General features: G+C 42.7%; 1 protein-coding gene across 1 annotated transcript in view; it reads left to right on the top strand.

Annotated features, from left to right (window-relative positions):
* Nucleotides 1–23,638, top strand: part of ATXN7L3 (ataxin 7 like 3) — a gene marked incomplete in the record, with an annotated part of 1,421,578 nt that overhangs the window by 699,430 nt on the left and 698,510 nt on the right. Inside the window, 1 exon segment of the mRNA XM_044055168.1 lies at nucleotides 17,773–17,810. Within this exon segment, the coding sequence (XP_043911103.1) occupies nucleotides 17,773–17,810 (38 nt within the window).

Here is a 23,638-nt window from a genome sequence, read left to right as displayed (position 1 = left end):
TTCAGGTGGATTTTCATTTTTGTTACTTTTGTTTGGATTGGTTTTTCCAAGAGTATTTCAAAATTCCCACTGCCATTTAAAGCTTAGGCATTTACATTTTTGCATATTCCCATAGCATTACTGCCATTCAGCTCCATTTAGGAGTGGGCTTGCCACACTACTTACTTTTTATTAGTAGCTCTATATCTAAGGGGAAGCATTTCTCTTTTGTTTAGAAGCAGCTACTTGGATTGGTCTGTCATCTCTACTTTCTTTATGCATTTTCACCTGCATCCCCTAGTCCTCTACTGGGCTGGTTTTGCCCCAGCCTCTTTTCCAAAAGGCTTTGTCATTCTACATAATAGTCATTTCTGCAGCTCTTGGAAGACGGCTGTGTAGGCCAGCAATAGTCAGGACTGCAGCAATGGAATGTTCTTCTGGATTCCATTGTTTGTTTCTACCTTTCCCTCGTAAGATTTCAGGATGTGTTTATGGGTGGTTCCACCCTCCCTTCCTCATGGCTATGTTTTTGGTATAGGTTGTTTGGTGAGACGTACATGTATATATTTTTGTATATATTGTTGTATATATTGTACATGTTTTTGACAGCGATTATTTTTTTGACGCACTCTCATGTACTTTGCAGGGCATTCTGGCTCATCCCAGTTCCACCTACTGCCTACCACCCTGTGCGTAGCTTTGGGATTCTACCCATCTGTGATTACTGCAGCTGTATGCACGATGAACATAGTACAGTTTTGTACCTACCATAAATGTAGATGTTCGAGTGCTAATACAGCTGCAGTACAGTTTTCCCTCCCTCCTTCCACTCTTGGTAAAGGCCTAGGGCTTAACCCCTCTTCATACAACCTGATTGGGTTATCCTTCTATGGTATATTTGCTTGTAACTACTGATTTTTGATTATATTGCATTGCATGTATGTAAACATAATTTATGTATTGCCTTCCTTCTGGGGGCACCTGACATCTGGGGCAAGAAAGACTGAAGAAAATGGCGTCGGCTGTGCCTTATATACCCCTGCCTCACTGACGTCAAGAAAGAAAGCGACAACAACCGATGCCGGACCTAGACTTTGGAATTCGGCCGACCGAGGACCCGCCTGACGGCAGAAAACCCATCTGTGATTACTGCAGCTGTATTAGCACTCTAACATCTACATTTATGGTAGGTACAAAACTGTACTTTGTGTACACCTACCATAAATGTAGATGTTCGAGTGTATTCAGTTTTGCAGTCCTGGTTACCCTCCCTCCAGCCCCCTGACTTTTATTGACTGTACCTCTATTCTTGCTTACTATGCGTAAAGCTTTCTGGTGTATTTGCTTTTTTGTTGGAGGTGTAACCTTATATATGTAATTGGTTCCAATTATGGGGGCACCTGACATCTGGGGCAAGAAAAACTGATGTAGTGGTGTCGGCTGCATGCTTTATACTTCTGACTACCTGATGTCATGGAAGATGAGACCGCAACCGATGCAGGACTCAAGACTTTGATAATCAGGCCAACTGAGGGCTATCTGCTAGTAGATAACCCAAATGTAATGACTGCAACAGTGAATACACTTGAACATCTACATTTATGGTAAGGGTACACAACTTTACTTTTTATGAAAGAAACTGTTTCACAGTTGTTTAGCAATTGATACTTTCCCTTACTCTTGTACACACGTTTAACAGTACAAAAATAAAATGTAAAGAAAAAAAAAATTAACAATGCTAGGCATTGTAATTCACGGAAATTATCAATAATTTCTGTAAGCAACAAATGTCCCAGCCAAAATAATGAACTTCAGGACGTTCACTGTGGACGTCTGCGAATCCAGGTAATTTTAAAAGTTATTTTGCCTTTGCGTGGATTTAAAATGTTTAATTTTGTTGCCAGTTGGTCATCGCAAGCAGAAAGCTGTGTTGTGCTAATAGGTAAGCATTTTTTTATAGTGATTGAAAAAACATTAAATGTAGTCTTTAAAGTGTTTTTTTCTAGGCGTTTTCCTTATTAGACTTAAATATATATATATATATATATATATATATATATATATATATATATGTGTGTGTGTATATATATATATATATATATATATATATATATGTGTGTGTGTGTGTGTGTGTATATATATATATATATATATATATATATATATATATATGTGTGTGTGCGCGCGTATATACCGACAGTTTTCCTTCAAATTATTGGAAGCCATCTAATGTACTAATGCTGCATCTTGGGAGTGCTTTTTAGTGAACATTTGCAAGGTTCTTCTAAACCAGAGCCTTTTTTCTGGTTGAAATTCACCTTTTCCAAATGTTAAATTTACTGATATCAAGTAGTTTAATTTTCTAGCCATTAACCAAATTTTACTCAAATTCACAGTTTTTACCTTTTTTTTTTACAGTTTCGCTGTTTTCACACAAAGAACTCTAATCAGTATTTTACTCCTTCATTCTCCATCTCAGAAGGCCATGTCTTGAACTGTGGGTACAGGCTGCATTGTGCCATTTAAGTGTATAGTGTTTTGTCACAAATTAAGTCCTCCTGATGTCATTCTGTTCTCATGTTGCAGTATTCTTACTGTGGGATCCCCTGCCTCAGGCGACCCAAACGTTGGCTCCTATGTAAAAGCTCAAGCCTGGTTGCTGCTAGTGCATGGAACATCACACGCAGGGCCATAAACCAGGGGCCTTAAATGTGATGTCTGCACACACAGCCTCAGAACATCTGTGCCACAGTCGAACGTTATGTCGATTACTTCGCTCTGCTGTCTTCAAAACATCTGAAGATGAGAACCCCATTGGAGAAACCTTTATTATCCTTGCTTGAGCTTTGGTTGTTGCTTGTTTTTTTGCCGATGTCAGCTAGGAAGGGGAAATGTAGGTGCAGACATCAAATTCCCCACAAAGATTCCCTTGAACTCCATTTGTTCTGTTTAGGCCGGGAACACGACCATATTTACCTGTAGCATCTACCAATCGTTTTTTCGCAAAACTCTCCGCAGTCTCCTGGCAGCCCTAAATTTATACCTAGAGAAACAGGGGTTAAAAACACTAGCTTTATGAATGGATCCGAGTCTGCCGTCGAGGTGGAGCTGCCTAAAAAGGTCAACGTTTCAAGGCCTACCACTTCTGCTTGTCCGTCATTGGATGCCCTGCTTAACTGCCCATATAGGGGTTGAGGGACATCCACTAGAACCGGCACCTGCAGCGACTACCCTCGAGGAAGCTGCTTCCGAAGTACTTGTAATCATGTCCTCTGAGGTTATTTAGACATTGGCTACAGCCGAGGTGGAACCAGGCTCCACTGGACACCCATCTGCGGTCCAGGAATCTGAAATCTCACCCACAGGCAAGATCCCTGAAAGTAGGCCCTCAGCATTTACCAAATCAATTCCTTTAAAAAAGAAACAAAAGACTAAACGTTTATCTGCTCTTTCTGAGGAACAACCAGACTGGCAGTCCTTTTCACAGTCCTTGCTGTAGGCCTTCTTGGCCCTTCGGCCCTGAGCATCCACAGCAACTGCATTGTCTGTCCTAAGCCCCCAGGCCAACCTCAGCTGTCTATATCCCTTCTACCTTTTCTCCAGGAGGAAGAAGCATCATTCTTCTCTTCCTCTGGTGAGTCAGTTACCTACTCCTCTCAAATAGCTTCTCCCTTGGACTATTACTCCCCAGATGAGGACTCCATTGATTTGCTCCAGGTGGGATGACCATCCCCCTCAGTTATCCCTCATGTGATTCACGCATACCTGGATGCCTTTGCATTAGCCTCAAAGGATTCTAATTCTTAACCTCCTGCTCCCAAGAGACCTGACTCTTTTGTAAGGTCCCTGCCTAGCACAAATTTCTTGTAAAGCCCCCCTTGGTGGACCCTGCAGTTATAGCATTGGCCCTTGACAAGCAGTCCAGATTCATTGCTTCCTCCTCACTCTTGCCTTTAGACAAGGATAGCAAGGTAATGGACAGGCTGGGGAAAAAGATATATATACCTCTTCCACTCTAGCCTTCAGGGCATTTAATTACCAGACCCGCATGGTCAGATTTGCCCTAGATTTGGTTTCACAGGCTTTTTCTTTACTGTCGTCCTTGCTGGACTCCCCAAACAAATCACAAGTAGCATCCAAGCTGCCCCTGGCATGTCAGGTAGCCAGTGCAGGTATGATGCAGTGGAGGCCTCTGCAAGATCTGCAGCATCAGCTTCTGTTTCACACAGATATTCATGGCTTCAACTACAGCCCCTGCCTGAAGACTTTAAGACTAAGATTTTGGACGCACCCCTGGACAATAAATTCCTGTTTGGCAAATAGTTTGCTGATCTATTTAAAAGCCTCCAGGAGAAGAGTAAGGATCTCCAGGACCTGAAACACTTTTCCCAGTACCAAAATGTTATAGGAATTATCCTGCAAAGACTTCCTTTGTCAGGATGGCCCCTGTCACATCCGTCTCTTTCACCTCCTGACATAGAAAAGCATCCAGGAAGACAACCACCACAAGAGCAGCCCCTTCACACACTCCCAACTGTCGGCCCTTTCAGGACAGGAATAATAATGTGTGACTGCCTCAAATACCCTCACCTGTCATCCTGCCTTTCTCACTGTCTTCCCCTCTGGAAGAAGTCACTTTGGATGGCTGGGTCCTGGCAATAGTGGAAAAAGGATACTTCATGTCTTGGCAGAAAAAAAAACATTCCACTAGGCATCCCCTTCCACCCCACGAACCAACTACACCTAATCCCTATGATTTTCCAAGTGCTTCTTTACCAGGGGACAATAGAACTCGTCCCCAAGACCATGAAGGGAAAAGGGTTCTACTCCAGGTTATTCCTGGTACCAAAAAAGGACGGTCCTTGGAGACCCATCCTGGATCTGTCCTTCCTAAACCTATTTCTAAAGGTCCCTTCCTACAGAATGCTATCCCTTCAAAGCCTTTTTCAACTATTGCCACCCAAGGCTTTCATGTCCACTTTGGACTTGGAAGCTTACCTACACATACCTATCCACCCAAACCACAGGAAGTATCTACGCTTTGCTGGACCCTGTTCACACTTTCAAGGTACTGCTTTGCCCTTTGGTTTATCCACTGCACCAATAGTCTCCACAAAGTGCCTAGCCCCAGCAGTAGCCTACTGCCGGACCAAGTGCATTCAAGTCTACCCCTGCCTAGATGACATCCTCATTATTGTGGAGGAAGACACCCTCGGAAATCATCTGCTATGCTCCATGTCACTGTTCCAGCGGTTGGGATTCAGACTCAACCTGAAAAAAATCATCCCTCACCCCAGCACAGGGCAAAACCTTCCTGGGATGCAGGATAAGGACCGACCTGATAAGGCTTTCCTCCTTCAGGACAAGGTAACCTCCCTGGTCAGCTACTTCCAGGACCTTCTCCTGGTCAACCACCTGTCAGCCAGGCAATTTATGCACCTCCTAGGCCTTATGGCAGCCACCATTCCTGTGCTGCCACTAGCCAGGTTGTCCATGAGGAAGTTACAGTGGTACCTGAAGAATGTGTGGTCTCAACACGGCCACCCACTGGACTTTCAGATACCCACCCTTCCATGTCTTAAAACAGAGATGTTTCAGATCTAGGCTGGGGAGCAACCATGAATGGCCTCAAGGTGCAAGCCCTATGGGAGGCATCCCTCCAGAGAAAGCACATTAACGTAAGAGAGATGACTACAGTCCACCTAGCCCTGCAGGCCTTTCTCCCTCTCATGCAGTCAGGCCCCCTACAAATCTTCACAGACAACACCACTGTAATGTGGTACATCACCAAACAAGGGGGAAGGTCTTACCTGCTCTGCACCCTAGCAGTGCAAGCCTGGGAGTTAGCCTCTTGGAACAACATTTCACTGCAGGCAGTCTATATTCCATCCGTGGATAACCATCAGGTGGATGCACTCAGCAGATCATTCTCTCTGCATCACAAATGGATGATGCACAGAGATGTATTCCTAGACGTTGTCCACCGGCACACCTCAGAACAATTTATTTGCCTCCCCCCAGAATAGTCAATTGAAAGTTTTCTGTGCCAGGGATCCCTCCCCACTGCTTGGAAAGTGGATGCCTTCACTACCTCGTGGAAAGGACAGAACTGTTTCTGTATGCCTTTTCTCCCTTCCCTCACATTCAGAAAGACATGCCAAAAATCTTGCTTGCGACTCCCTGTTGGCCAAGACAGCATTGGTTCCCCCTTTTTCAGTCTCTTGCCAAGGGCAATCACCTCAAGTTGCCTCACAAGGTGGCCCTGCTCACACAACAGAAGGGATCTCTCATTCACCCATACCTGAAGATGCTTTGCTTAACCCTCTGGGTGATAAACTGTTAATTCCTTTCAGACACCGCTACACTGAGGATGTGCTATCTATCCTGCAGGAGGCCAGGAAACCAAATGCCAGGCGGTCCTATTTTTCCAAATGGCAAAGCTTATCCAAATGGTGTCTCCAAAGGCATAGGGACTCCTTTCAAGAGGATCTTCCTCCAGTCTTAGCCTGTGTGTGTGAACTCATAAAATCAGACCTTTCATATTAGTCAGTGAAGGTTCACTTATCTGCTATCTCTGCCTGCTTACCTCTGGACCCTCCTCTACTCTCCAGATTGGATGTTAAACTATTTTTAAAAGGGGTCCTGCATATTAGGCCATGGAAGAAGCCTATCCTGCCACCTTGAGACCTAAACTATGTTTTAGAAAAACTTACACTTGCTTCCTTTGAGCCAACCAGCTCTGCCTCCCTGCTGATGTGCACATGGAAAACAGTCCTACTGGTAGCCCTTACATCAGCCAGAAGGGTTTCAGAATTACAAGTGCTTATGGCATCTTCACCCTACACTGTCTTCCACAAGGACAGGGTGACCCTAAGCACCAACCCCTCCTTCATGCCCAGACTGGTCAGTGAGCTGTCACTAAATCAGTTTATTCACTTACCCACCTTCTTTCCTTCTAAAAATGACAGTGAGAGAATACTCCACTTCCTTGATGTCCACAGGCAACTAAGTTTCTATTTGGACAAAATTAAGGTAATTAGGAAATCTAATCTGCTCTGTGTCCTTCCATTCCAGGGCCCTGGACAAGGCAGTAGCCAAACAAACTATTTCCTGCTGGATAAGGAAAACTATCTACTTCTGCTACTCCTACCATGGAAAACAGTTGCCTCATGGGGGTCTGGGCACACACTACAAGAGCTGTAGCTTCTTCTGGGTCTTTACTAAAAGGCCTGGACACAACTGCCGTCCCTGAGGGAGCCATCTGGTTTTCTGTACATACATTTACCAAACATTGCAAACTGAACCATATTTCCAGAGCAGAATTTGCAAGAGCAATCCTGCAGGGATTCTTGGAATCTGCTACATGTTCTTCGTGTTTCACTGTTGCAGTCATTACATTTGGGTAATCTGCTGGCAGGTTGCCCTGAGTCGGCCTGATTAACAAAGTCTTGGGTCCTGCATCAGTTGCTGTCCCTTCTTCCTTGACGTCAGGTCGTGTGGTATAAAACATGCAGCCGATGCCATTGCATCAGTCTTTCTTGCCGCACGGTGCCTGAAGCGGAACCAGTTAGTTTCAGAAGCGAAGTCTTCAACTAAAAAGCTAAGTATCCCATTGGGAAAACTTTTTCTTGCTCCTTACCGATGTCACTAAACATTATTAATTGCATTACTTGTGGGAAGCAAATACCTCATAAGGATTTTCATTTGTACTGTATTCCTTGCCTAGGCTCTGATCACAACGTGCCTTGGTGTTGGTTTTGTGCTAAACTTAATCAATGCACTATTAAACGTTATCTACTGCGGTGGTGGTGCTGCGGTAGTGTTGTCGCCTCACAGTAAGACGTCCTGTTCGATTCTCAGCTAGAGTGTCTTCTGTGTGCAGGCATGCGTGAATGGGCGTACCTTCATTGAAGGCTGTGCATCAGGGCTGGCAACTCGGCATGTAAAAATCTATTGCCAATCATTAGCGGACTGGAGTTGCACTGTGGCGACCCCTAACCAGGAAAAGCCGAAAGACGCAACAACAACTATTAAACGTCGGTATATTTTTGCTTCTAAATATTTTGGCTCACGATTTAATTATCCAGAAATGTCGTCTGGTAGCAATCCGACTACTGGAATACCTAAAAAACGCAAAGAAAAAGAGAGACAGGCTGTCAAGGTCCAAAACTGACGATGACGCTTCTCCTAAGCCAGTCGCCAGTTCACCGGTACTCAGTGAGGCACTTTCCCAGCCCCTGATACCAGCTACTTCTGATTCGCAGGTCTCTGCTGAGACCCATTCAGAGTCCGGTATGCCGCAAGATGCTTCAATTATGGAACCAGCGGATGTCTCTACCTTAGATGGGTCCGGAGCCGCTGTGCAGGTACTGGCTTCTGAGGGTGTTTTCAGGCCTACAGATTTGTATAGTAGACCAACGCCATCCTCAAAACTAAGGCCAAAATCAAAATCTATGTCTACAAAACCGACTCCTGGGCCACATGTGCAGGCCCCTATGCCTAAAAAACAGATGATCAAAATGGCTGAAGATTTAATTACTCTGATCAAGGGTAGCCAACCCCCCTCCCCCCTTCTAAGAGGCCTAGGCAAGACATTGATTATGAATCTTCTGAACAAGATTCTATTTCTTCTGACTCTTCTAATGAACAGGATTTGTCTATACAAACTTATGAGGACTCTGATGCAGAAGATTCCATTCCTTCTGCTTCTCCCCCTGAGGATTTTTCTTTTGGGGAAACTTTATATACTTTAAGGAAACATTTCCACTGGGAAAGTCAGGATTTCTCCGAATCTAAAAAGAGACTTAGGGGTTTTCTTCTTCCTCAGCATAGGTCTTTGGCTATACCTCCTGTTTTAGACATTGTTGATGTTTTTTTCAGAATCTAGTATGGCTCCTGATTTTCTGCCTCCGGCTCCTTGTAAGCCAGACAGATACTACAGGGTCCCTGACTCCCACAAATTCCTTTTCAAAAATCCTATTGCAGATCCTGAAACTATTTCTCAGGGTCCCAAGGGCATTAAGGCCTCTACTGCTAAAAATCCTACCCCTTCTGATAGAGATTCCTGGGTTGCTGGATAGATGGGGTAAGAAGGTTTACACTTCTGCAACCTTGGCAATCAGGGCTTTAAACTGTCAATTTCATATGCCTAAATATCAACAGCATATCATGGAACTGCTTAAACAGAAAATGATAATTTCTGACTGTGTGGAAAATAAAGATTTACAGGATTTATTGCATTCAGCTGAACAAGTTGGAAAGCATACTTTGCAATGTGGTTTTGATTATTTGGAGGCCTATTGCAGGGCTGCTGTAACAAGGTCTGTGTTAAGAAGGCATGCTTGGCTCAAAGAGCAAACTTTGCCTGATCAAGTTAAAGCAAAATTGTTGGATGCTCCTTTACAACAGGACCGTCTCTTTGGTATTAAGGCTGAAGTAGTCTTAAAAAAGATGGAAGATAAAGCTAAATCTATGCAAACTGTGAAAGATTTCTTACAAGTGCAACCTCCAAGATTTAGTAGGCACTGGCCTACTAAGACCTGGTCCTTTCCAATTCCTTCAAGAGCCACTCAAGTCAAACCTAGACATTCCAAAGGCTCCAGGTTTCGGTCACAAGGGACTTTTAGAGCAAAACAATGGGGTGCCTCCTCCTCCAAATCTGGAAACAACGAGGCACCTCCCTGTGGTAAGCAGTCTCAATGACTTCCCTTTACACTTACCAAGCACTTATCTTTCGGCCGGGGGAAAACTGGCACTTCATGCAAGAAACTGGCAACTTATAACCCAGGACAAATGGGTTTTAAATACAGTATCCCAAGGATATAGATTTCATTTCCACACATTGCCAATCCCAAATGGATAGCCAGACCTGCCCCCAGATCAGTGGGCATAGGCCCAGAGACAAGTACTGTCCCTCATGAACATGGGGGCTATTCAACCGGTCCCAGAAGAGGAAAAAAGACAAGGTTTCTATTAAAGACTTTTCAAATCATCGCGTCCAATTCTGAACTTATCTACTCTAAACACATTTCTGGACATTCCAAAATTCAAGATGCTGACTCAACAGATACTTCCTATGCTAGGCAAAGTTGCTTGGTTGGTAACTCTAGATTTAAAAGAGGTTTACCTGCATGTCCCAGTCAGGGAATCTTGCAGAAGATGCCTCCGCTTCAAAGCAGGCTACTTGCATTACCAGTTCTCTGCACTGCCCTTTGGCGTATGTACTGCGCCCAGGGCCTTTACAAAATGCCTGGCTCCATTAATTGCATTTTGCAGGCAAAGAAATATTCAAATATATCCATATCTGGACGATTGTCTAATTCAGGCAGAAAACAGGGACATTCTTCTAAAACATCTGGCGTTTGTAAAAAGGGTTCTAACTTGTCTAGGATAACACTATAAACGAAAAGAAATCACAACTGGTACCCTCTCAAAAAATTACATTCCTGGCTGCCAGCTTGAATACAACTGCCCAGATGGCTTACCTTACACCAGAAACGCAACTTCATTTGGTAACTTACTTCAAACAGGTGGCCACAAAAACCCAGCTATCTGCAAGACAAATTCTGCAAGCCTTGGGGTTCATGGCCTCCTGCATTCTTTTAATTCCATATGCAAGACTGCATATGAGGAAACTTCAGTGGTACTTAAAACGTTTATGGAGTCAGCAGAGTCATAGCCTGGAAACAATGATTCCTATCATACCTTGCCTGCAACTAGAGTTCCTATGGTGGGCAGAGGTCTGCCACCAAAACAAGGGACTGCCATTCACTCCACCCCCTGCCACCCAAACTCTAACTACAGACACATCAGACTATGCTTGGGGGGCTCATCTGGCAGGGAAGTGCATTCAGGGCAAATGGAGCCCAAATCAAATGCACCTTCATATCAATCAAAAAGAGATGCTAGCTGTACAGAATGCACTGACCGCCTTCAAGGACTACCTTCATCCAGGACAATTAATGATAAAGACAGACAACACCACAGTTATGTGGTACATAAACAAGCAAGGGGGTACACACTCCTACTCCCTTTGCAGACTAGCCATGGCATTGTGGAACACGGCCTTGACCTATCAAATACAGCTACAAGCTCAATTCCTGCCAGGAAAGCTGAATACTCTGGCAGATGAACTAAGCAGAAATCTCATGGACCCACACGAATGGAAACTGGAACCACGGACCTTCAACAGGTTGACACGCATATGGGGGAGTCCAGACATAGATCTTTTTGCATCACCCCAGAACTATCAGTTGGACAAATTCTGCACAAGAATTCATCACAAAAAAGGCCTGGAAATTGGATACCATCATTCAGCTGGAAAAGCCTGTCAGTCTATTCCTTTCCCCCTCTGCCTCTGCTCTCCAAAGTTCTACTAAAAGTCAAACAGGACAAACCAAAAATGATTTTGATTGCTCCAGACTGGCCTCGCCAACACTGGTACCCACTCCTGCACAATGTGTCACACCTTCCACCGTGTCACCTCCCTCAGACACCTTACTTACTGTCTCAGCAGAACAACCAAATTCTGCACACACAGCTCCAAACTTTGAATTTTGCAGCATGGCTAATCATCTAAATTCACCCTTAACATCCCTCAGCAAACCTGTGATGGATGTCATTTTGGAGGCAAGAAAGCCTAGTACTAGAAAATCTTATGCTGACAAATGGAAAAAATTTTGTGCCTGGAATCAATCACAAGGGATAAGCACAACAGTGCCCAATATTCCTCAGATTTTACAATACTTAACTGAGATCCTTCACAAGGGCCTGTCCTTCCATAAAAATCCATGCCTCAGCCATTTCAGCTCATTACAACACAGAGCCTCCCCTCTTCTCTCATCTTCTGCTAAAGCAGTATCTCAGAGGGGCCAAAAACTTAAGACCACCCAGGAGAGCTCCAACCCCTGCCTGGGACCTCAATTTTGTTTTGGAAACACTTACTCTTCCTCCTTTCGAGCCAGCTGCTACTGCAGACTTAAAAATATCTCTCTTGGAAAACAGCTTTCCTTTTAGCAGTCACTTCAGCTAGAAGGATTTCCGAATTGCAGGCTCTTATGGCAGTGTGGAGCCTTTCATTATTTTTCATGCGGACAGGGTGTCTCTCAAGACCAGTCCATCCTTCATGCCTAAGGTGGTATCCAGTGTGGCCCATAATCAAACCATTCATTTGCCAACTTTCTTTCCCAATGCACAGAACAAGGGGGAGCGGATTCTGCATTCATTGGATGTACACAGACTGCTTAGATTTTACTTAAACAGGACAAAAAGAAAATCTGATCAGCTACTGGTGGCATTTGCTGCAGGGGCAGAGGGAAAGGCTGTTTCAAAGCAGACTATTTCCAAATGGATACGCCATTGTATTTGTTTCTGCTATATGCACCACGGTAAAACTATCCCCCAGGGGATCAGATCTCATTCCACCAGGGCTGCATCTACTTCTACAGCCTTTCTCAGAGGTGTTCCTACCAGAGACATTCTAGAAGCTGCTACCTGGTGCTCAGTTCATACGTTCACCAAACATTACCATTTACCTCTCTTCTCTAAATCCAGAGCTGGCTTTGCCACTGCTGTCCTGCAGGGCCTTATAGCTGGTCCTAATGCTGTATAATTCCATCCTCCCAACCATAGCTTTGGGAATCTACCCAAATGTAATGACTGCAACAGTGAAACACGAAGAACATAGTACAGTTGTATACACTTACCATAAATGTAGATGTTGGAGTGTATTCACTGTTGCAGTCCTGGTTACCCTCCCTCCAACTCCCTGTTTTTTTTCTTTCTATACTTATACTTTCCTTTACTATGCTTAAAAACCTTTTTGGTGTATTTGCTTTAGTTTGGAGATATATATTTTTGTGTTTTTAATTACTTAAATATTTGGCTCCCCATTTGAGGGGGCAACTGACATCTGGAGTAAGAGAAACTGATGTAATGGCATTGGCTGCATGTTTTATACCCCTGACATCATGGAAGAAGGCAATTGCAATAGTAAACAAGTTGTGTATATTTGCTAGTGCAAAAGCAAAAAAAATGTTTTACAGGTATTATAGACCGAATTGAAAAGTTGGAAGGTAATTGGAAGAATTTATTGGCTGAAAGAAAGTGTATGGCAAAAATCAAGACTGATGCAAAGAGAAGGTTTAATGACAATGTTCAGAACTGGGTTCTTTTGACATTTACTTACATTGTAAACCTTTGTTTACTTTCGTTGAAAGTCTTTTTTGAATAATTTATGTTTACAAGGAATTTTAAGGAATTTTATATGTTTTTAGAATTATTCACTTATGGTATATATTAATATTTAATCATGCTTAAATTTATGTTTGTTCATGGAGAGAGAGAGGATGCATCACATTTATTTGTTGTTTAAATTGCTGCTTTTTTATTTCGAAGAAAAGCAAGCTAGCTTGACTGTAAGATATTAGCGAAATTATGCACACGTAGTTTGTTGTTTCTTGTTGTATTCAACAAGTAGCTGTTTCTTTAAATAATGTCAAACAAAACTGTTCTAATATCTTGGTTTTAACCGCTTTAACTTTTGCACTTTGCAGCATTTTTATTCCTTGTGTTCATTGGTTCTGAGGAAGACTGGTTGTTTGATCCAGCTCTAAGCGCTTTACTCTGTTAATGTGTGTGGTGTATGAGGTTTTCATATTCTTTGTTTTTGGGTTTTATGAATAATTTTTTTTTCGAGAGAAGATTTGATCTGAAGTTCTTCTGTAACCCCCGTCCTGACGAAAGAAGCATTTCTCTGCACTGCCCCTGCAGCTTTTGGTAAATAAAAACACAGATTTGTTTTTTTTTTTTGTTCATCATGGAAGAAGTGACAGCAACCGACGCAGGACCCAAGACTTTGTTAATCAGGCTGATTGTGGGCAACCTGCCAGCAGATTACCCAAATGTAATGACTGCAACAGTGAATACACTCTAAAATCTACATTTATGGTAAGTATACACAACTGTACCTCCTTCCTCCACCCTGCCTCCTCCTTAAGATGTGGTACTCTCCCAAAGTAAGAATACTGCAACATGAGAATAGAAGGACATAGAATATTTGTTTAAAGTCTTACCATAACCATAGATGTCCTTCTCTTCCATGTTGCAGTATTCTTTCCCTCCCTCCTAGCCCCGTTTCATTACATTTCACCTGTATAGAGGGCATCATAGGTTCATAAGTAGGTACTAGGCTATTGGCCCTAGGGCCTATATAAGCCTAGCCAAACGGTACCCTGGCTTTTGCCACCCAAGAAAATTATTTTCCTGTGCCCCTGTCAAGCAGAGCCACAGAAGTGATCCCCGGGGTGAATTTCCTATCTCCCATCCAATCATCAAGATTTTTCTTGAAGAGTGCTAATGAGGAGCTTTGTTTGATATAGATAGGTAGTTTGTTCCAGAGTATGGGAAGTCTCTCGGTCAAGAATCTATCCCTCCAGCATGTTCTGTTTATTGTGGTGACAAGGTTTAGAGGTCCCTAGACCATGTAGCTCGGAGGGATTGGGATTTCTTTACGTGGAGCATGTCCCAACAGCTCTAGGTTTGACATAGCTTTGTATGTTAGGCAGAGATCGCCTCTGAGTAGGCGATATGCGACAGAGTAAAGCTGGAGTTTTTTGAGACTGTCTGCGTAGGGCATCTGTTTGAGGCCAGTAATCCTCTTTGTGAGGTATTTCTGTGGCCATTCCTGTTCTTGTAGATGGCTTGTGAGGTACATACCAAAAGGGGCATTGTACTCTATAATGGGTCTAATGAGTGATGAGTAGAGGGGAACAATGACCTCTTTTTTTTCCTGGATAAGAAACCTTTTGTGATGAGGTGTGCCATGTAGAAGGATTTCCTGACTACGGTGGCGATGTGATTATCAAAGGTGAGACTACTGTCCACCTGTGTCCCAAGGTCTCTTATCACACTTTCGGTGTTAAGTAGACTGCCACCTATGTGGTAGTTAATGGGTACAGAGTTTTTACCAAAAGGGATGACTGTGCACTTTTTGGCATTGAGCTTGAGGCCATGGTTTGACACCAGGCATCTGTCTCATTGAGACCTTTTTGTAGGATGTCCACATAGTTAGGAGTTTTGATTATATCTCCTAGTTTGCAGTCATCTGCGAACTTTGTTAGCCAAAGACCATCTGTGTTGGCCTGTACTTCAGAGAAGTAGATACCGAACAGGAGAAGAGGGCCTAGGACTGAACCCTGTGGTACTCCACTTGTCACTGATCTGAAGTTGGATTTAGAGTCTGCTACTTTCACAGTGTGGGTTCTCTCAGTGAGCCATTTGGCAACCCGTCTTGTGACATAGGGATTTATACCTAGTTTAGTGAATTTGTCTATAATTCCAGAGTGGAGGATGGTGTTGAAAGCCTTGGCAAGATCTAGATAGGCTGTGTGTGCCCCACCTTACCCTCATCTACGGCTTTGGTGACCGCTTCAAAGAAGTCCATCAGGTGTAGGAGACATGATCTGCCTTTTACAAACTTGGACTGGGTAGGGTCCAGAGTTTGGAGATTACCATTGTCATTGTTTATAAGTTCCATAATGATACGCTCCATAGCCTTGCAGACCAGGCTCGTCCGGCTAATGGAGAGGTAGTTCCCGGGGTCTGTGGTGGCTCCCCCTTTGTGGAGTGGTATAACTGATGCTGTGCACCTTTCAGTGGGCACAAAGCCTGAGGTGAGGCTATGACTGAACATGGTTTTTAGGCGGGGTGCCAGTTCGTTCTGTGGTTCATGTAGAACACAGCCTGGGATGATGTCAGGTCCCATGACTGCTGTATTCTTGGCTTTGGGGAGTGTTTTTTTTTACCTGTGCAGCTGTGATTACAGGAACTTTGCATTCTTCCGGTATAGAGATGGGCCCTTTAGGGAATGAGAGAGGAGTAAAGTTAGCACTGAACCTATCTGCCAGGATGTTGGCAATATCCGTTGGTTCTGTATATTTAGTGCCATTGTGCTGTAACTCAGAGCAGATCTGAGTGTTGCCATTGAGATTATTGACATAGTTATCGAATGCTTTGTGGTTGTCTTTAGAATCAGTGGCAACTTTGTTTTCTTAACTAGCTTTGGAGGATTTTATGAGGGATCTCAGCTTCTTACTGAGGCTGACTTCGGAGTTCTTCCAATCATGGGGTTTTACTCTTTTTGCAACAGTTTCTTTCTTCTGTTGTAGAGTTTGTTTATAGCAGGGGACCACCAGATTCTTTTTTCGAAGGATAGCATCTTGGTTCTGTTAGGGATTGCACGATCCATGCACTCGTGCAAGTGCTTATAAAGTGCAATTGTATAGGATTCAGCAGTCGTATCTCTATTGTCCATCAGCATGGGACACTACCTAGACTATGGTCAGACTGGGCAGTCAGTTACATTTCTCCTGTGTAGAGAACATCAATTGGCAATACCTAAATTATTGTTCAACTGGGCAGTCAGTTCTGAGGTCTGTGCTTGCAGATGTCACATTTAAGGCTCCTGGTTTATGGCCCTGCGTGTGAGATCCCACGCACTAGCAGCAACCAGTCTTGAGCTTTTGCATAGGAGCCGATGTTCTGGTCACCTGAGGCGGAGAATCCCACAGTAAGAATATTGCAACATGGAAGAGGACATCATTGGTTATGGTAAGATTTTACACAACTATTCTTTCTTGAGGGTTTGACTTGGAAGACCGTTTCTGAGTTTGAAGAAAGGTGGTCTACATTAGCTTTCAAATTTACTTGAAGAAACTTAGGGAGTTAGTCATGAACAGAACTGTGATAATTGAATGGGACATAGTAACCAGTGCCACTAGAAAATTGTCAAAAGTGAGTGCAGAAATATTTTGTAAAAATTGTGGTAAATTTGGGGAATTTGAAATGTTACTCTACCACCATCTAATAGTTTATTAGGCTTCAACTTGTATTAATCAGATTTTTTACTAGATACATGCTGTGGCACATGTTGGTGCTTTCATTCTGAGTTTTCCTTAAATGTAGTCTAGATTAAGCTTTGCGCAGTACATCTTCAAGGCCTGTAAACATCATAAGAAGTTGTATTAGGTATTCCACCTGGAGTAGACCATGTTGGAAGCCTAATTACTTGGCTTGGTTGTTTTGTTGAAGAATGAATGTGTAAACCATTTAAAGCAGTATTTAGTAGTAAAAAAGCATAACTTGTTTAAAACTGTAATAATGGCACAACCTTAAATGGGAATTTAAAAAGATTTTGCTGTGTGGTTTTCATTTTATAAACATGCAGTTTGGTCATCTGTACTTGAAAGAAATGGGTTCAGCTCCCTTAAATATAGTCAACATTTTAAGCAGCCAAGTCATTTAAACTTCTTGTATGTTTAAATTAACATACTGAATGAACCATTAAGCGCAAGGAAATTCTGCTGTAATGGGTCAAAATTGTGTAGTCACTGCCTCATCTTGTGAATGTAGAAATGTTCCTCTATTCTTTCACCTGTTTCATTTTCTTTGTCACTGAAAACTTCCCTATCTGTTTTAATTCGGTACTTGCAGTCTGAGTGATGTAGCCTGGCGTAGGATAATTTTACGACTTGTGCTGGTTTTCCTTATAATACACTGCAAATTTTTATTGAAGTTTTTTGGTGATGCTATGGTTAGATAATTGATCTCCATAAAACACAGTACAGCATTTTGTAGTTTATTCTGCTCCAAGAATGCAGTTGAGATGTACAGATTTATAGGGATTGTTTTGTGTTCTTTGACACATGCATCATGAATTTTTATCAGCTGAGAAGCTATTACGTTCCTAGTACTTGATTGCTGTTACATGTTCTCTGTTTTTTTTTTTTTCCTTAGGTGAGCTCACTGGAAACTCTAACACAGATTCATACAAGGTAATATACATGTTTATGAAACTGGTATGTGCTCGTGTACATGGTGGCTGTTTAAGAATGTATGTCTGTAATATGTCCATTTGTGTCTTACATTTGGCTGTCATCTTTATGTGAGAATTGCACAGTCTAACCTTGTACTTCAGAAGTTGCCATAACACAACTGCCGTGTATTACAATTTGCAAGTATAGTACATGGTTTATGCAGCTCTTTCCTTAGCTGTGAGACATATGAAGTAACTTGTAATATGCTTGCTGTTGCAGAACTGTCACTGTCATTTTTGAGCAAAATAGACCCCCAGTGTGGTGGGCACATTGCTACTTCGGTGGTATGAGCCTATTCCTGCAGGAGTACCTCTTCCCGTCTATCACTTTGCCTCCTTTAGGTATATGTGGGTGGCCAATTTCACATTGTTGTGTTTTCTTTGTGATCCCATTGCTAGATAGGTTGTAGTACTGTGAAGTACCTCACCAGAGACTTATTGGCACTACTAGGCTAGTCTGTGACCAAGGAATTGTGTCTGTAACCTACCTATAAAGTCATGTCCCTCAGAGATGACTTGCTTGTGTGTCAGCATTTAAGTGTGAGGATTCTGTTATTTGGGTGCTAATCTTGCTTCTTGTGAGATAATAAATATTAAAATATTGGAGTATTACTCCCCCTTCCAGTAAAGGACTTTGCATGCACATTCTTTTGTCACAATCTTGGCACCACTGAATTTTATTTATTTATTTATTTTTTGTCGGGAGTATGATTTGAGGTTTGAATTGCACTGTTGAAAATACACTAATTCTAGAACTTGTTTTTCTGTTTCATATTCTATGTGTATGGATTATCTGGCAGTTTGCTGGCTATTTTCCAGCCTCTCTTTTACTGGCCTAACCTCTCACCATAGTGACTATCAAGCATGCTTTCCTTAATGAAGATGTGCTGCACCTATCACTGGTGCAAGTGCAGTCTTACACATGCACATTGAAGATTACTAGTCAGTTAGCTTGGCAAGATCCCAAGGTACATTCCTCGCCCTTTTCCTACAGGTCATAACCAATTTCTCCAGTAGGGGCTGGCATTGCAGCAGCTCTAGACTGCTTGCCTTTCTAGGATATAGGCAAGCTATAGTTGGCCACTCATTGCAACCATGTCTCACTGGATACTTCAGCATCCATATCACTAACAAGTCTTGGATGGACTGGGTCACAGGGTGCTGTTTGTGTTGATGAATAGCAAAACTGGTATTTCTACTAGCAAGCTGTGATGCTGCTGTATCTTAGTTGCAGTCAGTCAGTCTAATATTTATTAATGTGCTTATTAAAGTAGGCATATGTGGTACTACAAGGCCATGGTGAAGAATGGGACAGCATAGGCCTTTTGACAGACGTCTCTTGATACTTCTAACGCTGTACATTGCAGTGAGCTTCAAAATATAAATTGATGCTTTTCTCATCCTGTCTTGCACACGTCTTCATTAATAAACTTAAGTCCTTCATAATGAAAACTGGAGAGGACTACACTTCTGATGCTCTTAGGTGAGGGGAAGGATTTGAAGTGGCAAAGGTCTGGGTTAGTATTTGCTATCTAGGAGATGCATTTTATGTGCTTGGTCTGTGGAAGAATTCTTATGGCCACTTTAGAGATTAAAGTTGTAAGTGAGGTTAAAGATTGAGGGTGGAAACTGGTGCATTAAACAAATTATAGTGTAAATGAAAATACCGTTAAGTGTGAATGTGGGTACCCATTGAAAGTGAGGGCTGTAATTACAGTCCTTGGAATGTTTGTGTCTTTCGGCTTTTCCTCGTTAGGGGTCGCCACAGCGGAACTCCGGTCCGCTAATGATTGGCAGTAGATTTTTACGTGCTGGCTTGCTGGGCCTAACGCACAACCTTCAATGAAGGAACGCCCATTCACGCATGTCGCCACACAGAAGACGCTCTAACTGAGAATCAAACGGGCAACGTCTAACTGTGAGGCGACAACGCTACCGCAGCACCACCACCGCAGTGTAATTACAGTCCTTGGAATACCAGAACAAAATTGTGTATGTGGAAGTATATAAAGAGTCAGAGTTTTTTTTTTTTTTTTTTTTTAAACAAGAAACATCTTTATTAAACTATTACTTATGACATAGACAATTATTCATTTATATAAATGAAAACAAATCATATTAACATAATTTTAGCTGCAGACATTATACATCACCTATTATACATCATTTATAATCTATCTGGTCACTGTCAGTCAAACGTTGCATTTTCTAAAGCTCCCATTTCTAGTTATTTTATCTCTCTTACTATATTCAGTACTTCTAGTACAGTTGGTTTAGACTTTGATTTCCATTTCGTAGTAACTGATTTTTTTGGCAGCCGCCATAATTAGACTCAGCAAGACTGTACTATGTGTAAGCAATTTGGATTCTGTATCATAGCTCAAAAAATAATTTCCTTAGTCATACCAGTTTGCTTCCCCAGTACTTCTGATAGAGTAGTCTGTAGGGAATTTTAAAAGGCTGCCAACTTTTAGACTCCCAGAAATTATGTTCCCAATTACTTCTTTCATCCCCATCACACCTCCAACATTTGCTGTCTACCTGAGGAAAAATTCTTTGGGAGTCCACTTGTGGTATAAAAATACTTATGCAAACACTTCCAAGCAAAGATCCTGAATCTCCTAGACTTGATTTCATATGGGAGACATACATATATCTTCCACTGTTTCTTTGTGAATCATTTATCCAGTCTCTCTCTCTTCCCAATCCTTTCTAACCTACTCTAATTGATTCTTATAGTTATCACGCAATATTTTATATGCACTACTAATTATTAATTTTTTTAACAGCAGCTTCTGTTCTAGGTTGTACTAAAAACTCTTCCATTGCTGGTCTTTCACTTAGGATCCCTCTGATGTTCATCGTGTTTCACTGTTGCAGTCATTACACTTGGGTTATCCTGCTGGCAGGCTACCCGCAGTCGGCCTGAATTCCAAAGTCCTGGTCCGGCGTCGGTTGCTGTCGCCCCTTCCCTGATGTCAGTGCGCCAGGGGTATATAAGATGCAGCCGACACCATTTTCTTCAGTCTTTCTTGCCGCGCGGTGCCTGAAGCAAAAGCAGTTCGCAAGCGCCGGTCGGCCCACTACTGAGATTTTCGAAATTGAATTTCAGATCCGAAGTCTTCAATAAAGCTAAGTACGTCGTTGGGGAAACTTTTTTCTTGCTCCAGACCGATGTCAGAAAAAGTTAACAATTGTATTTCTTGTGGGAAGCCAATACCTCATAAGGATTTTCATTCTTATTGTATTCCTTGCCTAGGCCATGACCACGACGTTGCTAGTTGTCGGTTTTGTGCTAGATTTAACCAACGCACTATTAGGCATCGGTACGATTTTGCATTTCATTACTTTGGCTGAAGGTTTAACTATATAATGCCGTTGGAACAGCCGACGACCGGGGTTCATAAAAAACGCAAGGAAAAAGAAAAGGACAGGCATCCGAGGTCCAAAACCGACGACAAAGCCTCTTCTAGGCCAGCCGCCTGTTCGCCGGTTCTCATTGAGGCGCTTTCGCAGCCCCTGACACCCGCTACCTCAGAGCCACAGGCTGCCGCCAACTCCCACATGGAGACAACTAGGCCACTGGATGCTCAAGGTATTGGGCCTTCGGAAACTTAATCCCTCAGATGGGTCCAGAGCCGCTGAGCAGGCGTCGGCTTCTGAGGGTGTTTTCAGACATACACAGCTTTATATCAAGCCAACTTCAGCATCCAAGACAAAGACTAAGACAGCTTTAAAGACAAGGAAACAAGTACAAAATTCTCCAGGACAGACTATTATGCCTAAGAAACAGATGCTCAAAATGGCCGAAGACCTAATTACTTTGATCAGGGGTTCCCATCCCCCTCCTGATAAGAGGCCTAGGCAAGACACTGAATAAGATTCCTCTGATCAGGTTTCCATTTCCTCTGACGCCTCTTCAGAACAGAGATACTCTCTTCCTTCCTATGAGGATTCTGATGCTGAAGAATCTATTCCTTCAGCTTCTCCTCCTGAGGATTATTCTTTTGGGGAAAATCTGCATACCATGAGGGAGTATTTCCACTGGGAGAGCCAAGATTACTCAGAATCTAAGAAAAAGCTCAGAGACTTTCTTCTACTACCTTAGCACAGACCTCTTGCTATTCCACCTGTTTTAGACATTGTAGATGATGTATTTTCAGAGTTACGACTGTCTCCCGACTCTTTACTTCCGGCACCTGTTAAGCCAGACAGATACTACAGTGTTGCAGATTCTCATAAATTTCTATATAAAAACCCTGCTGCTGACCCAGAAACTATATGTCCGGGTCCCAAAGGGGTCAAGGCCTCTACTGCAAAAAACCCTGTCCCCTCAGATAGGGATTCAAGAGCACTGGACAGATGGGGGAAAAAGTTTACACTTCTGCTACCTTGGCTGTAAGGGCTTTAAATTGTCAGTTTCATATGCTTAAATATCAACAATACTTAATGTCACTGCTAAAACAGAAAATGTTGACAAATTCTGAATGTTCTGAGAACAAGGAAATGCAGGATTTATTGCATGCAGCTGAACAAGTGGGAAAGCATACTTTGCAATGTGGTTTTGATTCACTGGAGGCCTCTTGCAGGGCCGCTGGTACAGGTTCTGCATTAGAAGGCATGCTTGGTTAAAAGAACAGAATCTGCCTGATCATGTTAAAGCAAAATTACTGGATGTTCCATTACAGCATGATACTTTGTTTGGTGTTAAGGCAGAAGAGATGTTGAAGAAAATGGAGGATAAAGCTAAATCTATGCAGACAGTAAAGGATTTCTTACAGGTACTGCCACCCAGATTTAGCAGGAACTGGCCTTCTAAGAAATGGTCCTTTCCAGTGTCAGACAGACCACAAAGAGGCAGATACAGATGACCTAGAGGCAGACAACAGCCCCAGGGCTCATACAGACCCAAACAATGGGGTGCTTCTACCTCCAAAAGCGAAGAAGACAAATCACAGCCATATAGGAAACAGTCCCAATAACTTCCCTCTGCCAATGCCAAGCACTTAACTTTTGGCAGCACCCTTAGGGGGAAAGCTAGCACTTTTTTCAAAAAATTGGCACATGATCACCCAAGACAAATGGGTCTTAAATATAGTCTCTTAGGGCTACAGGTTCCACTTTCACACCCTTCCAAAGGCAAAAGCTATGCCAGACCTGCCACACAATCAATGGGCAGAGGCACAAAAACAAGTTTCATCTCTCATGAACATGAGGGCTATTCAGTCAGTACCACAACAAGAGCAGGGACAAGGATTTTACTCAAGACTTTTCTTAGTACCAAGAAAGGGCAAAGCCTGGAGACGAATTCTAGACCTGTCTATTCTAAATACTTTTCTGGACGTTCCAAAATTCAAAATGTTGACTCTGCACCAGCTTTTGCCCATGCTGGACAAGAAGGCTTGGCTTGTAACTTTGGGTCTCAAAGAGGCATAACTGCATGTCCCAATCAGACAATCTTGCAGAATATACCTCAGATTCGTAGCTGGCTCAATGCACTACCAATTCTCTGCACTGCCCTTTGGCTTATCTACTTCGCCCAGGGTCTTCACAAAATGCCTGGCACCAGTAATTGCATTTTGCAGACAAAGAGGAATTCAAATATATCCCTACTTGGGATGACTGCCTTATTCAAGCAGAGACCAAAGACATTCTACTAAAGCATCTGGTGTTTGTAAAAAGATTACTAATTTGACTAGGGTACACAGTAAACGAAAAGAAATCAAAACTAGTACCCTCTCAAGAGATAATATTCCTGGGTGCAAGCTTAAGTACAACTGCCCAGAT

Source organism: Protopterus annectens, chromosome 13.part0 (assembly GCF_019279795.1).
Source record: "Protopterus annectens isolate FY-2018-M chromosome 13.part0, PAN1.0, whole genome shotgun sequence".
Classification (NCBI taxonomy): domain Eukaryota; kingdom Metazoa; phylum Chordata; order Ceratodontiformes; family Protopteridae; genus Protopterus; species Protopterus annectens.
The sequence above is the reverse complement of the archived record's forward strand: the minus strand, read 5'-3'. Positions and strand labels throughout refer to the sequence as shown.